Here is a 15296-nt window from a genome sequence, read left to right as displayed (position 1 = left end):
GTGATTGCCTCAAAAGGTTGTGCAACAAAATATTAAGTTATGGGTACCATCATTTTTGTCCAGCCCTATTTCATTAGTTTGTTTTTTTAAATAATTATGTTAATCAACAATTCAAAAGTAATGGCTGTTTTTGATTATTTAATTTTCAATAAATTTTTATTTATTGTTACTTTTGTGAGTTTCAAGTGATTTCAGTGAGAATTGTGGGTTTTTCCTTCTTTAACTGAGGGGTACCAACAATTTTGTCCACGTGTGTATATTTATATAAAAATGGATATATGTGTATATATTTATTGAGATTAATATGGATAATATAATACTTTATCGTATCTTACACATATAAATATAAATTGAATGTTATATAATTAAATTTTAGGAAGCTGGAAATTATCAATAAATAGTTTATGGAAAAGGGCTGGGACTAAATAAGTGTTTTCTCACTTCTTCTCACTCCTTTTCGAATATGTAAATTCTTCTGCTTTATGAAATTGTTTTGTATGCATGTGTATGGATATGTATGTATATGAGTCTTGGGTATGTATGTATGTATAGATATGTTGGTAGGTATATGTATGCATATACAGTACATATATATATATATATATATATATATATGGATATTTAATATCCATTCTTTGCTCACCTGATACTTGTGTTTACATATTCGAAATAAATATCTCAAACTAACAAAACAAACAAAAATACTGAGCAAGACAATTATCCGTAGTTTACCTTAGTACTCACGAGTACCCGACACAATGCAGGACTCTGCTGTGAAGGCGGAGACGTGCGGCGGTGGTGTATTTGCGACAATAAAAAAAGAAAGAAATTTGAAGGAGCGACGGCTAGGATTTAGGAATGGTGGCCCGCTGCTGCTGAATGAATGTAGAGAAAACACTGGAATCCAAAGATCAACAGGACTCCAAATGAATACCCGCAGGCCGGTGAGTGTTGGAGATTGACGGCTGGGACGCATATTTTGACATACAAAAAATTAAGACGTTTTATTTTGATGTTACAAGATCACCATAATCTTCAAATTTAGAATTTAATTTTAAAAACTAACAAACTAAAATAAAATACATTTTAATTAAATAGCTTGCTGATTATTTATTTTCCAAAGTTACAGGGAGGCACAATAGAGGGATGAAAGAGCTGCATGCAGTGACCCCGCCAATTATATTTGTCAGATAAATGCAGAGCATCTGCTGATGTCCATCCTTTGATCCTTTCTAGAAAGTAGAAAGGCTAACCCTGGCCCTGTTTCTCTTTGTTGTTGTTGCATGTTTTCCATTTGTGTTTAACCGCTCTTCTGCAGCTTTGTGATGTCTTACAATAAAGGAAATATTTAAACGTCTATCCTTTGCTCTATGAAATGCTCCTTCCTTTACCTGTTGTTGTCGCTGAGACCGACGTGATAATTTTGGAAACTTTGGTATCTTTCATTGCAAGACAACAAGGAAGTCCAGCTGAGTTTAGGAGGTACAAAATGAACAAGATACAAAAGAAAAAACACCTCCAGCAGAACATCTCAGCATGCAAGAAAACACACACCCTGAAAAATTGCAGAACATTTAGATGTTCTCATGTTCTTGCTAAAATCTCCAGCTCATAAAAACAGTAGTGAAAAAAAGATTCTCGAGCAGCATTGCTGTGCTTTTCCTCATTAGTCTCTGCAGGTTCTCCACTGATCACTGAATTCTATCCTGAAATGCAAGACATAAAAAAAACTTTGAACCAGAGAAACGGATTCATCTTAAAGGCTACATTTTGAGATAACACCAGGTCGTGTATCTTAAAAACCTCCAGATCTTTTTTTCACCTGTTACGTGTCCTGAAGCACAGACTGAAAATTACAACATGACCAGCAGCCCAATTAAATCTAAGCCTCTAACCCTATTCATCGCATGCTGTGTCTTTTTAAAACAAGTTCCCAGACAGTAGAAATGCTACATTCTGCTAGAAACTGGAAAAAAAGGAGGGGTAATCAAAACGAAATATTATATTCCCCCCAAAATATTATATTCCCCCCACAATATTGTACTCCCCCCAAAAATTCTGCAGTTCTGGAAAACACACTTTCACACCCTTTGAAAAAATCCCCCCACCTTCTGGAGACTAACTTTGGTTGAGCTATAGCAACCAGTATTGTCTATTCTTTTTAAAGAATAAACAACTTGTTCTGTGAACTCACTGGTAATAAAAATGGCGAAAATCTCACAAAAGGTGCCAGAGGAATAAATTTTTATTTATTTTTTGTGTCCTGTCCGGCAACAGAGCAGGCAGAATGAGGATCTGGCTGCTGCATTGTGCCATACAAGTTTGCTTTTCCAAGGGGAGTTCGTAAGTATAAGACTCCCCTTGATACTGTACAGTAATTTATTTAGATTGAATACTTGTTGATTAGTTAAATATACATAAATTTGCCGGACCTGACAGGGGAAAGGCAGGAAGAAAGAAACGAGAAAAGGAGAAAATAAACAACAAGAGGGGATAGTGAAGAGAAAAGGAAAAGTGCAAGAATACAATTATCTTTCAATTGAAACCGACACAACAGATAACAAGCTAGTACACCTTAACAAAGACACACCGGAACGCATCCTACGGGTTTTGTTAGGAAACACAGCTAGTAATTATTCAGATCATCTATGTTAAACAAACAAACTGAGGAAACATGTCTTTTGATATTCTGGCACCAGGACAAACTTAACACCCCCCAAGACAACATGGTTGCTATGTCCACATGCAGAGTACGGTGCAATTGTGACTGTGATCATGCAACTATGACCTCTGACCTCCGTGAAGGCCAGAAGCGGCCCGAGAGCCCACAAGACCCAGGCGAGCCGGCAGCAATCCCAGAGCAGAGATCTGAGCCACCAAACCACGAGGACGACCACGGACCGGCCCGGAAGGGGGCAGAGGGAGAACCCGGCCAGGACCTCCAGCGCCCAGCAGGGCCGGGCCCCAGGCGACCAAGATCGGCGGTCGCCGACCCCACCAGGGGCCGGAGGCCCAGGGCGGACCCAGCACAGGACCCCGGGCGCCAAAGAGGCAACCCCCGCCCCCCCAGGCAGAGGGTCAACATCGCCAGGGGAACCAGCCACTCCAGACGGCCACCCGGCATGGGCCGGCGCCCCCGCCGCAGCCCAAGATCCAGGGCACCCCACCCCCCACCCACCCCCCTCCCCACCACCCCACCCCTCCCCCTCCCCACCCAGAGGAATAAATTACAATGGTAAGAATACTATAATGTTCAGAAACCAAAGAAATGGTGAAAATAACAGCAAATATCTGTTTTGTTTTTGCAGATTTAAATACAATAAGACACTGTGATTTCATACATTGTAGAAAAAAAATACTATTTGGATTATTATTATTTGTAATATTATTTGAGAACTACTGTTTCCAGGATTCTATTTCTGAGGTTATGTCTTCCTCCTCTCCTTCACTTTCTCCTTGTCTAACCTTTAGAATCTTCATGCTCCATTTTCTCCTTTCCAATTCACCTCTCCTCCCTTCACAACTAGAATTACGACAGATGTATCAGCTGCTTGGGCCAGACTCCTACTGTTACACCTGGCACAGGTTCACCGTCACAGAGTTTCCTGACAAGTCTGACCTGTTCTGACCTTTCAATATAGATCTGAATTCCCTTTTGTGTTCACTACTTCCTTTTGTACTCTTCACCTCCCTTCTATCTTACTCTGCAGGACAAATTTTTCAGAGACAAACAACAGCCGTTGTCTGCTGTATAACTCTGAATATGTTAATGAAGATTTCAAAGCAGCTACCTGCTGCTTCACCTAGAAAACCTCCAACTATCCCGTCCAAGCTGTGTCCTAGCCATGACTTTGTCCACACAGGAAGGAAGTGTGCAGCATCCGGTGGCTTGTTTACAGCCCAGCGAGGGAAGTGATAAGCATGTGTGAAAAGATGATTGGTTGGTGAGATGATAGTACTCTCTGCTTTAGTTTCCTACAGCGGAACAACTCAGGCGGAGACGACTGTAAAAGTAGTTTGGCAGATTGAAAGTAGAAGTAGGAGAGTTTGTTGTTTTTTTTCTCCTGGTGTGATTCTAATCATTTAACTTTTTGTACTTACTGATAACTAAACCATTTTCCTAGATAATACACATTTGCACTAATGCAGATTACCTGTAGTGTCTGGTTTTACCACCAGGGGAAGCCTCTTCCTGCTGTTTAATACTGACCAGAGTCAGTATTCTGGTCAGTACGCTTTGTCTATGTTGGTAAGAGTACTGTGAAGTTTAGCTAAATGGTTTTATTTATATAGCACTTTACATGATATATCACATTTACCCATTCACACACACATTGATGGCGGGAGCTGCCATGCAAGGTGCTAACCACAACCCATCAGGAGCAATTAGGGGTTAGGTGTCTTGCTCAGAGACACCTCGACATGAGCACAACGGGCCAAGGATCGAACCGGCAACCTTCTAGTTATAAGACGGCAACTCTACCCAATGAGCCATGCCGCCCCTCTGTGCTATGAAGGAGCACCGTGATAAAGACTTCTCTGAAGCTTAGTCACTTCAGACCAGTGAGAAAATGTGAATTTACAGCGAATAAATGAGAACAATGTTCCTGCATCATAGTGGAATATCTGACATTTCTGCAGGACAGCAGATATAAACAAATAATCAGACGTAAGTTTATGTAGATACAGACGAGTTAAAAATTCCCATGATCCCATGATTGGCTAAAAATTCTAACGCAGATAATTAATGTCTTTGTTTTGTAAAAACAAAGACACGGAACACGGATGGACGGACGGAGATGAGGAGGAGTACAGAGAACTTAACCAGGACTTTGTGGACTGATGCCTGCTGAACTGCCTCCAGATCAATGTGGTGAAAACCAAAGAACTGGTGGTGGACTTTAGCAGGAACAGACACACTTCTCCTACACCAGTGAACATCCAGAGAACAGACATTGAGATTGTGGACTCCTACAGGTACCTGGGTGTTCACTTAAACAAGAACCTGGACTGGACTACTAACACCAGCGCACTTTACAAGAAAGGTCAGAGCAGACTCCACTGCTCAGAAAACTGAGGTCCTTCGGGGTGCAGGGAGCACTTCTGAAGACCTTTTATGACTCTGTGGTGGCATCAGCCATCATGTATGGAGCGGTCTGCTGGAGCAGCAGCATCACGGCTGCAGACAGGAGGAGACTAAACAAACTGGTAAAGAAAGCCAGTTCTGTCCTGGGCTGCCCCCTTGATCCTGTGGAGGTGGGGGGAGACAGGAGGATGATGACAAAGCTGTTGTCTATCATGGAGGACACCTCCCACCCGCTGCAGGAAACAGTAAGATCAGTGGGCAGCTCCTTCAGTGACAGACTGCTTCACCCGCGGCGTCTAAAGGAGAGATACTGCAGGTCCTTCCTTCCTGCTGCAGTCACACAATCAAGCCTGCTCCCAGTAGTTTCTGTTCACCCATTTACAAACTGTGCAATAAAAAATGTAAATAATGATGCTGTGCAATTTCATAGAAATTTTGCTGTAAATACTGCTTTTTTCTAGCCTAGCTGCGCTAGACCCATGTTCTGAAGGCACAAGGGTCTAGGACCACTCAACAGGGAGGGAGGCGGGCTAAAAGGTTGTCTTTCAAATCACTCTGCAACAATTGGGTAGGTATACAACCAATCAGTGCAACGAATAGGCTGACGTAGTTCCTAGAGCGCCGGCGGCTTGTTGCTAAGTCCCATTAGCTTCCCAACCAGCGGAGCCAACTGGTATATTAAGGATTTTCCATATCCCGTCGGCATAAGTCCAAATACGTCTTTCTTCTCAATGAAACACTTCAGTGCCGTCCTTTGTTTATCTTTCAAGTTGAATTTTAGCTTCAAACCTTTAAGGGCTGTGGCCAAAGCCAAGTCGAAAGATAACTGTTTATTGTGCGCTGGTTGTTTCTGTCAGAATCGTCGCGCCTCTGTCGTCACTTAGTTACGCCCGCCTTCTGACTCTACACTTCATGGTGATTGGTCCGACCAGTTTTAGGAGAATCCAACCTCGAGCCTTATGGAGGGTAACTAGACCCACCCTGGCAGAGAATTAAATTCGTTGCCGTGGGTTGTCTAGCGCGGCTAGGCTAGCTTTTTTCTTCTAGAAGGAAAAAATTTTTTTTTAATCTATGCACCGTGTACAATGTGTGTTGCTCTCTTTATTCAAACTGTTGTTATATTTGCTGCTGTACACTGTAAATTTCCCAGCTGTGGGATTAATAAAGGTTTAATCTATCTATCTATCTATCTATCTATCTATCTATCTATCTATCTATCTATCTATCTATCTATCTAAATCAAGTGCAGGTTTCATGATAAAAAGAACTGTGGTAGTTGTAGACACATGAAATGATTGGATGGCCTGTCTAACTGCTGCAGGTAGCATCCAATCATCCAGTCTGTACAATCTGCATGTCACTACTGTCTACAAGACTAACTGGCCTCATTGCTAAAGCTAGCAGGCAGGCAGATGGCAGTTAAATGCTTCAGTTTTAACCTAAATGTCTTGCAAAGCTATACAGAGTAAGAATGACAGAAGTAAAAAAAGCTACGACCAAAGAAAGCTTTAATAAAGCAAGAGATCAATACCAACATGGATTCTGATACCTAACGGCAGCTGTAGGAGTCAAAGAGACGCCCCGGAGTGTTTTTATGGGAAACAGGCAATTGTCTTTCAGTGACATGAGGGTTTGTGGTTACAGCTGATTAAACACGAGGCAGGTTTAATGCTTTCTCTCATGGATTGGTCCTGCAGCTGTGCGTTCATGTGTTCTGCTTCTGTGATCCTGCCTACTCTAGCTTTAAATGAGAAGATGCTTACCTCTCTTACAGCCCGGCTCTATCAGATGAAACAAATCCCTTCAACCTGCAGCTCTAAAGCTAAACTAAGCTGCATTTATTGAAACACACGAGAATCTGTTCCGACTTTAGGTACGTTGTCAAAACAACAGATTTCCCAATGTGTCCGACTCCGACTTCCTTAAATTTTGCATCCAATCCACTGAGTTGGGGGGAACTGAATTAGAAAAGCAAATTAAAACAACTTTACTCTGACAAATTTGTTCTGACAAGATATTATGATGACAATATGATGAAACATGCAAGTGTTTTCACAGTATATTTATCTCCCTAGTTCTTGTACTTTACATAAGCAGCAGGATGAAGCTGGAAGTCAGATCCAAGTTTAATGCTTCATTAAATACAAAATGCAGACATGATCTAGAAAATATCTGCAGCTGGAGAAAGCACTGACAGAGCCGTAATGTTAGAGGTCACACATGTGCTGTGCTAGCTGTGCTAGCTGTTAGTGCATCATTAGAATGATGCACTAGAATGAATCATCACCACATTGGCCGATTGCTTTGTAACTCGATATCTGGGCCATAACGTCGGAGGATGAGCATCCCTGACGGCAGAGAGAACTGTACCGAGGGTCTGAGACAAAAACAGAGCAGATAGCAAACAGGAGAGCACAAAGGCGCTCCTGTGTGGCATCAAACAGAGACTGAACTCAATACAGGCGAGAGAGGAGCATATTGCACCTCAATGTGTGAGGGATTTGTTACTTTGAAGTATTTTTCTGTGAAATGCGGCTGACACACATTGTTGAGTGGTTGGGGGTTTGCTGCTGCTGCAGTCGGCCTTTGTTTCTCAGTCACTGAGCAGAATAATGAGATGAGATTGTCTCTTTCCTGCTCCTCTTCTCCTCAGTCACACTATATTCTGCTGGCCTCAGTTTCCCCTACTTTCTGTCCTAACTGCAGATCCTTGCAGTTCTGTTCCAAGTCTTCCATCAAATTCTAGCTTATTTCTGAAAACTTCAAAAAGCATTAAATATATCTTGATGGCTACAAGTTATGGCTATAATTTCTACAACTTTAGTTTCATGGTAAAAACAGTTTTGTAATTCAATGGAGCACTTAAATTACTGGTTTGGTTAGTGTTAGGGTTTCATGTAGGTTTCTCCACATGTTCACAGTTTGGAAGGTGCTACATTATACTGACCTTTTCCAAAGCAATGCCATTGCAAATTATTATATTTTTACAAGGTTTTTTTTTACAAAACAAGGCCTTGTTCCTGACTACCTCCACTGTAGAGTTTATATTTAGTGGGGATAGCTTCTTTTCCTTTCGGCTTTTCCCTTCAGGGGCCGCCACAGCGAATCAATTGCCTCCATCTAACCCTGTCTTTTGCATCCTCTTCTCTCACACCAACTACCTTCATGTCCTCTTTAACCACATATTTAGTGGGGATATACCAGTCCTTATACCAGGACTTGTAGGCTAACACTAGCATTAGCAGCATTACTCTCCAACAGATATATCTGTCCAATATTACAGGACCACATTGGCTGATCACAGATTAATCAAGGCCACCACTTTCTGCATCTGAATACAGCTCTAACTCCTGGTTGTTAGTGATGCGAGGCAGCATCTGGGCACATGGCATGAAAGCATTCAATTCAAACAAAACAGATACTGGACAAAGTGGTGCTCCTTATTGAATGAACAGCTTTCATAAATGGGACACAAATATAGACAATAATTCCCATATCTAACCCTCTGTCTGTAACATCAAATGAAATCTGATCTTCGGAAAATGATGCCCTTAAAAGAGCCGATTAACCAAAAGTTAACCTGTTCCTAAATGCTGTGAAAGAAACGTATCATAAAACAAACATATTTTCTCATATTTGATGTTTGAGGAATAGTGTCTGGTTCAGGGACCAACACAATATGACTCACTGTAAGGAGGGTTAGGTAAAGGAAAATTTTGTCCTTTGGCTTAAAATACGACCTTTTCATTACATTTTTAAAGCTTTTCCTCTGTTTCTTGGTCTACCACAGTGATGGCTTATATGGGGATTAAACCATGTAAGCTATCATCATGACTAGTTGGCTATAAAACTAAGAGATATACGGATTTAAAATCCATTTGTGAAACAATGGAAACACGTGTAATCTAGCAGTTTCCCCAGAATGCGATTTAATTGTACGGAATTGTGATTTTGTGAATACAGGATTGTTTCTGATATATCGATATCAGATTTAAAATTTTAATATCCAGTAGGCTACAGTTAGCATTAGCTTCGCTAATAAAATCTTCAGCTTTTAAACCTTTCTTGGAAACCTTTTCAAAATACAAACCCACAACTGAAGATCAGGATGATTGTGATAATATACCGAATAATCACACAATCTTCAGTTGTTCCTTGTCATTCTTACATCTGATGACAGCAGATGATTTGTCTACACGAAGGTTCCGCTGTGTCAGAAATTACTCTGAAGTTTAATTCTACACCCTTCACAGTAGCTGCTCAACAGATTATTTCTCCGTCCTTCTCAGGCTCTGTAGTTTCTGTGTCAGATGCTCTTCAGCTGTGATCAGCAGTCATGTCTCTGCTCCCTACTGTGTCAATGAACAATACATGTTCATGTGCCAAACTGTCATTCCTCATCTCTGTCAGCGTGTCCTTATCTGTCTGCAGTGATCAGAGTGTCCATATTTCCATGCATGTTTACACTTCTGTCCCATAAGTGTGCCTGTGCATTAGGAAGTAGAGGATTTATGTGTGTTTGTGCATTTTCAGCCTTGAGGCCTGACCTCCAGCTCCACCCTGCTGCTATCACTGAGCATCCAGCAAACCCTAACTCACTGTGTGCGTGTTGAGCTTTTATGCTGTGAATCAGTGGAGTTATCATTCCAGTACAAGTTATGTCATCATCAGCACTGGTTTTATGCCATCATACTTTTACCTCCCACAGCTGAAATATGATTACTACGAACAGAAAGGCGAGCTGTCAATATCTGTCAGCATTATAATAGTCGAACTCGATCATGCAGCACACGGTGTTTTTGTAATGGTTGCAGCGATGGTCCTAATGTTTGCTTTGTTCCATCCAGGACTTCCCTGGTTGTCATAAAACCAAAGCAGTGTTCATGTAACACCGTGGGTGTTTTTCATTATACTCATGTGTCTCAAGATGCGAGGAGGAGAAGAAACAGGGAGTCCCTGTAGAAGAAACAGGGACGCAAGGAAGCGACACGAGGATGAAGGAAGCTTCAAATAGGAAGTCTTTTGGTTCCATAGCGTCAGTCAGTGACATCCGTCACTTCTGATGTGCTGCACAGACGTATCACCTGCCAAACCAACTGGTACAAATGCCGACAGAATTCATTATTTCAGAAGTTTTCAAAACCTGACGGTATGTTTCATTGATCCATTGGACTGCAATTTCTGTGATACATTTGTTCTTGTTGATTCCACTGGAAGTGAAGCAACTTTGTTTAAATAAACTTTAGCCGCAATCTAAAATCTTTGTGTCTTCTAATGTTTGGAATTAAATTTTGTTTATATAGTGCCAATTACAGGTCAAATTGTCTCAGGACGCTCTACAGAACCCATGTACCTGAACCCCAGAACAAGTAGTCGGTGAAACTTACTGGGCCTTAATAGGTCTGCAGGATATTCATTGACTTACACTATCTGCAGAAAAATACACAACATTAAATGAATGATAAATCAAGTGTAGACATTGTTAATGTGGTAAATGACTATTCTAGCTGGAAACGGCTGATTTTTAATGAAATATCTCCATAGGAGCGCAGAGCAATAAGTCGGGGTCACATAGCCATCACTCCTCTGTTCTAATGCTCAGCTGTGTTCAGCTTCTGTGTTCGGGCTCACTGATGATTAGAAAACCCTTGTGCACTAAACCCTAACCATACTTTTGAATGGTAATGCATATACATCTCTCTTCGGGGATGAATAAAGTGATTCCATTCTATTTTTTTCTAGTAAAAATGCCAAACAAAAAACTAAGTGTTGCGTTGTGTGATAGGGTTAGATAGATATAGATAGATGATAGCATGTGTTCATATAATAACGTTCTAATAAATGATCTGTGGATTTCTAAACACGACACTACAAACTAAAAGTTGAGTAAATAATCTGCATGAGGAAACAGTGATTGGATCTTTTTAGGATGTGCTGTAATCAGGTTGGTAGCCAACCATGTACAACATTAGGGAGAGGATACACCAGTCTTTCTTTAAACACGTCTCATTGAGGTACATGTAAAGGATCGAAAGATCCATGATCAAGTAGAGCGTAGCATGATGAAAAGCACCCTATAAAACAACAAAAAGTCCATATTGAGTTGTTGGGCCAGACGAGCTTCTCTAGACTTTCTTTGTTTTGATGCTTCTGGGGAAGAATGCAGTTGTGGGCGTTGGCTCGACATCTTTGTTGGTTCTGTTTGGTTCTGCTGGGTAATTGGACAAGTGTGTGGATTATTTGTGACAGAATAAAACCAAAACCCTGTGTGTTTCTCTACACCTCGCTGCTGACAGCTGACAGCTTTTCAGTAAAGTTGCAGAGAACTGTTTCAGTGTGCAGAGAACTGAATAAAAGTTTACACTGGCTCGTCGCTGAGCTACATCATGTTGTCAAGTCCCCTATTGCTGCTGTGCCGACAGCTTTTTTTGTCTAACTAAATAAAAACCGTCTTCTTCCATAACTGTTCCAGCCTTGCCTTATCATGCATCACGGTGGATAAAGAAGATATTTTTGCCAATTTTCTTCTTGCACACAAACACCTGCAGTGATTTTTGGAAACACTGAACCCCTGTAATATATTCAAACTGCTAGAACAAACAAATATTTGGAAGATTATTGAAATCAGAGTGGTAGGCTGCCTAATTTAGTCATAATATTTACATCATGGCTGCCAAGATCCAATGGAATATGAAAATCAGGAATCAGACACAGCACGCAAACACAGATTATGGTTGAGCATGTCTGGATGAGAGGCAGACTCATGAAAGTTACATTATTTTAGTGGGTGATTGCTCTGCTTTAACCACATATCCAGACATTTGGACCTCACTGACCTTTAGGCTGTCTGTCCAGTTACGTCCTCACCAGTATCTACAGCCACTATTCAAACATGTATCGTTGAAATACCCGTGAGTCAGTGTAGGTGTGTTTGTGTAATCCTCCTCACCCACGGCCTTTAGAGAGGTGTACTTGTTGAAGCCGATTCCCAGGTTGTTATGAGGGTGAGACAAGGCCATGGCCGGACCCAGAGGAGACAGAGCAGCGTTGTTCAGATGGTTGTGATCTAAGGGAGGGAGAGACACAGAGTGAGGAAAAATATCAAAAAGTCAGTCAAAGGGAATGTCAGATTTAAGAATATTCTCAAGAAGGAGCTGCCAGATTACACAATACAAAAAAAGAGCAGAAGTAAACCCTCTGTAACTCTGAGACGGAGAATTTATTTCATCAACTTTAAAACATGTTTCATTAAAACTCTCTGTTTGTACACCAACTCGATGTTGAGCTCTTTAGAGGAGAATTCCTGTAACGGGCTTTGGACACAATAATACAGATGTTATTTTTTTTAGACAGACTGATGTTTTCTTTGTTCTTCTCTACAGAACAAAGAAAATATCAGATATCAAATCCCAATTTATTAGCAAGGAAGACACAAAAGATGCATTAAAATACAGTGAATAATGTAAGAATCAGAAACTGTAAAATCTGTCAAAAATCAGTTTAAAAAGTGCAGTCTTTAAAATGCACAATTTTACTTTGAAATAATGGTAAAGATCTATGAAATCAAACCACTTTTTGCTGACTTAAATACCAGGAAGGTAGTGTAGTTTTATGAGCAAACATTATAAAGGCATCAGTTCCCATGATTTTTTTAAATCTATTTTTTACAGTCAACATGGAAATTATTATTTACTTGAATAGTTTTTGTAGTTGTTATTTAACAAAGCAGGGAAAAATCTGTAAAATAGTAGTAAATTGTTTAAAGATGATTATATTTTTGTTTCATTTTTTTTGCAAGTGAAGCTCTTAACTGCTAGTGAAAACCAAATGCAAAAGAAAAACAAACTGGTGTATATCTGCCATTGTTGCTGCTGTTGTCTCTGGCACAAACCTGCAATGTGCACGCAACACCTATAAATAAAACGTGCATGTCCACACAGACACAAACAAACCAGACTTTGAAAAAACTTCTCTTTAGGAGGTGTTTGAGAAAAAGTCCTTTGCTGGAGGACAAGATGCCCAAACGTAGAGGAAAATTTTTGTTTTGTAAAATATCTGTATTTGTGCAAACAAGGCTGTCATTAACTGTAGGCTTTTGCATATCTATCAGCCCTCATTACATAATTTTGCTCTTAAAATAGCAAATATATTCATTAAGGCTTTCCATGTGCAGAACAGATGCAAACGCTTCTGAATTAAGGCCTCATGCAGTCAGTTTGAATACAGACAAGAAATGACAAGAAAAACAACACACACTCCTTCTGTATTATATTTCTGGTATTTATTATTCAAATTTCAGCTAAATTTAATGTTACTTTATAAAGGAAAGGTTTGTTGTCCACTCTGTCTGAATTGTCATTTATCGTACATCTGTTTTTTGCAACCAAATCCGTTTGTGCTGATAGTTAACATTTCTCTACTTTGGTGCAGGTTTTTTTATAAGGTTTCTTTATTACTTTTCCAATTAATACAGAAAAATATTATACAGAAACATAAGAGTACCTCATATTACAACAAACATGATGAACAAACACTCCCACACGGTGAAAACCGCAGAAGAAAAAAAACAATTAAAAAAACAATAAAAAAATAAAATAAAATAAAAACACCCACCATAAGCAAAAATTAATTCACAAAAAATAAGTATGCAGGACAAAACTATATAACAACATAATAAAATAGAGAGGAGAAACACACACACACACACACAAAAAAAAAAAAAACAACCCAGCATTGAAATCTCTAGCTGACAATTGAGGGGATATGTACGCAGATATCCGTGCATTCAGTGTTACTGTATGGTGTTTGGTTGATACCAATACTCAAGTCTGGTTCTTTCTAGAGATGTCTGACCAGATAAGTCCATGAAGACCTTTCTGTATGGTCTGTGTACTCTCCGTCCTGATATAGTTCAAAAATGGGTTCCAAGTTTTACAGAATAACAGAGGTTTGTCCTTAAGTCAGTAGGTTGTTGCTTCCAAGGGAATAAGTTCCATTATACCCTGTAACCACTGTGAGACCTTAGGAGGTTTGTCCGAGATCTACTGAAGTAGGATACACCGTCTGGCACTAAACAGAAGAACATCAAGTAGTCTCAGCATACAAGGTTTTAAGTTTAGTGCCGAATGTAGACCAAGGATGCAGGACCGTGAAGTGAGTTTCAGGTCTTTACCAAATATGCAGGAAATTTCTTTGCCAACCTTTCTCCAGAAATTTTGAAGAGAGGGACAATCATAGATGCAATGATAGCATGATCCTTCTGAAATCTTCCATTTATTACAGTATTTGGAAAGTGTAGGATTAAATTTATTCCGTAGCACTGGTGTAATCTGGAGCCTATGGGTAATTCTGAATTGAGATTTCCTTAACTTTGTTGGTGGACAAACAGCCAGATGAGCTCAGCCACGCATTACCCCACTCATCATCTGAGATTGTCACTCCCAGGTCGGCCTCCCAGAGCAATTTAAGATGACCAGTGCCCTCCACCGATGGGGATAGCGTATTGTAGAATTTAGTTATCAGTTTTCGGGGCTCAGGGTCACGCAGTACCTCTTCTATAGAAGAGCGAGAGAACCCACCAGGATATAACCTTACTTTTGAAGAGACAAAGCTACGGATCTGCAGATATCTAAATAAATGTCTGGAGGGGAGGTAGTATTGTTCAATTAGCTGGTTAAAAGATTTAACCGTGCCATCAGCAATTAAGTCTCCTATTGTACAAATACCCTTCTCAGCCCATAGAAGAAATGCACTGTCTTCAAGGCCAGGGGGAAAATCAGGGTTTAAATGAATGGGAGTGAGTAGAGAGACAGAATCCTCTTGAGTTCCTATTTTATTAAAAATTCTCCAAACCTTTAATGTGTTTTGGAGGAGGAAATTGGCCCTTACTCTGTTTGCCACCCATTTTTTAGAAATATACAAAATATTACGAAGAGGAATTGGATCCAGAGGGGCAGCCTCAATGCTAAGCCAAGTGGATCGGGATCATTTCTAAACCATTCCCAGAGATAGCGGCCGAGGCAAGCCAGTTGGTAATATCTAATGTTTGGCAGTGACAACCCTCCCTCTCCTAGGCGAAGTTGTAATTTTTGCAATTTCAATCTGGCCTGTTTGTTCCTCCACAAGAAGGAAGACAATGCACTATTTAGGATGGCGAGTGATCTTCTAGTCAGAAGAACTGGGACCATTTGGAATACGTATAGCAGACAGG

The 15296-nt window shown here is 40.3% G+C and overlaps 1 protein-coding gene across 3 annotated transcripts in view; it reads right to left on the bottom strand.

The window, feature by feature from the left end:
• Positions 1–15296, bottom strand: part of LOC110952429 (protein shisa-8) — a 166575-nt gene that overhangs the window by 15974 nt on the left and 135305 nt on the right. For all 3 annotated transcript variants that reach the window (XM_051942378.1, XM_051942370.1, XM_051942373.1), the window contains one exon: positions 12036–12152. In XM_051942378.1, coding sequence (XP_051798338.1) covers positions 12036–12152 — 117 coding nt within the window. The remainder of the gene's footprint in view (positions 1–12035; positions 12153–15296) is intronic.

Source organism: Acanthochromis polyacanthus, chromosome 2 (assembly GCF_021347895.1).
Source record: "Acanthochromis polyacanthus isolate Apoly-LR-REF ecotype Palm Island chromosome 2, KAUST_Apoly_ChrSc, whole genome shotgun sequence".
Lineage (NCBI taxonomy): Eukaryota > Metazoa > Chordata > Actinopteri > Pomacentridae > Acanthochromis > Acanthochromis polyacanthus.
The sequence above is the reverse complement of the archived record's forward strand: the minus strand, read 5'-3'. Positions and strand labels throughout refer to the sequence as shown.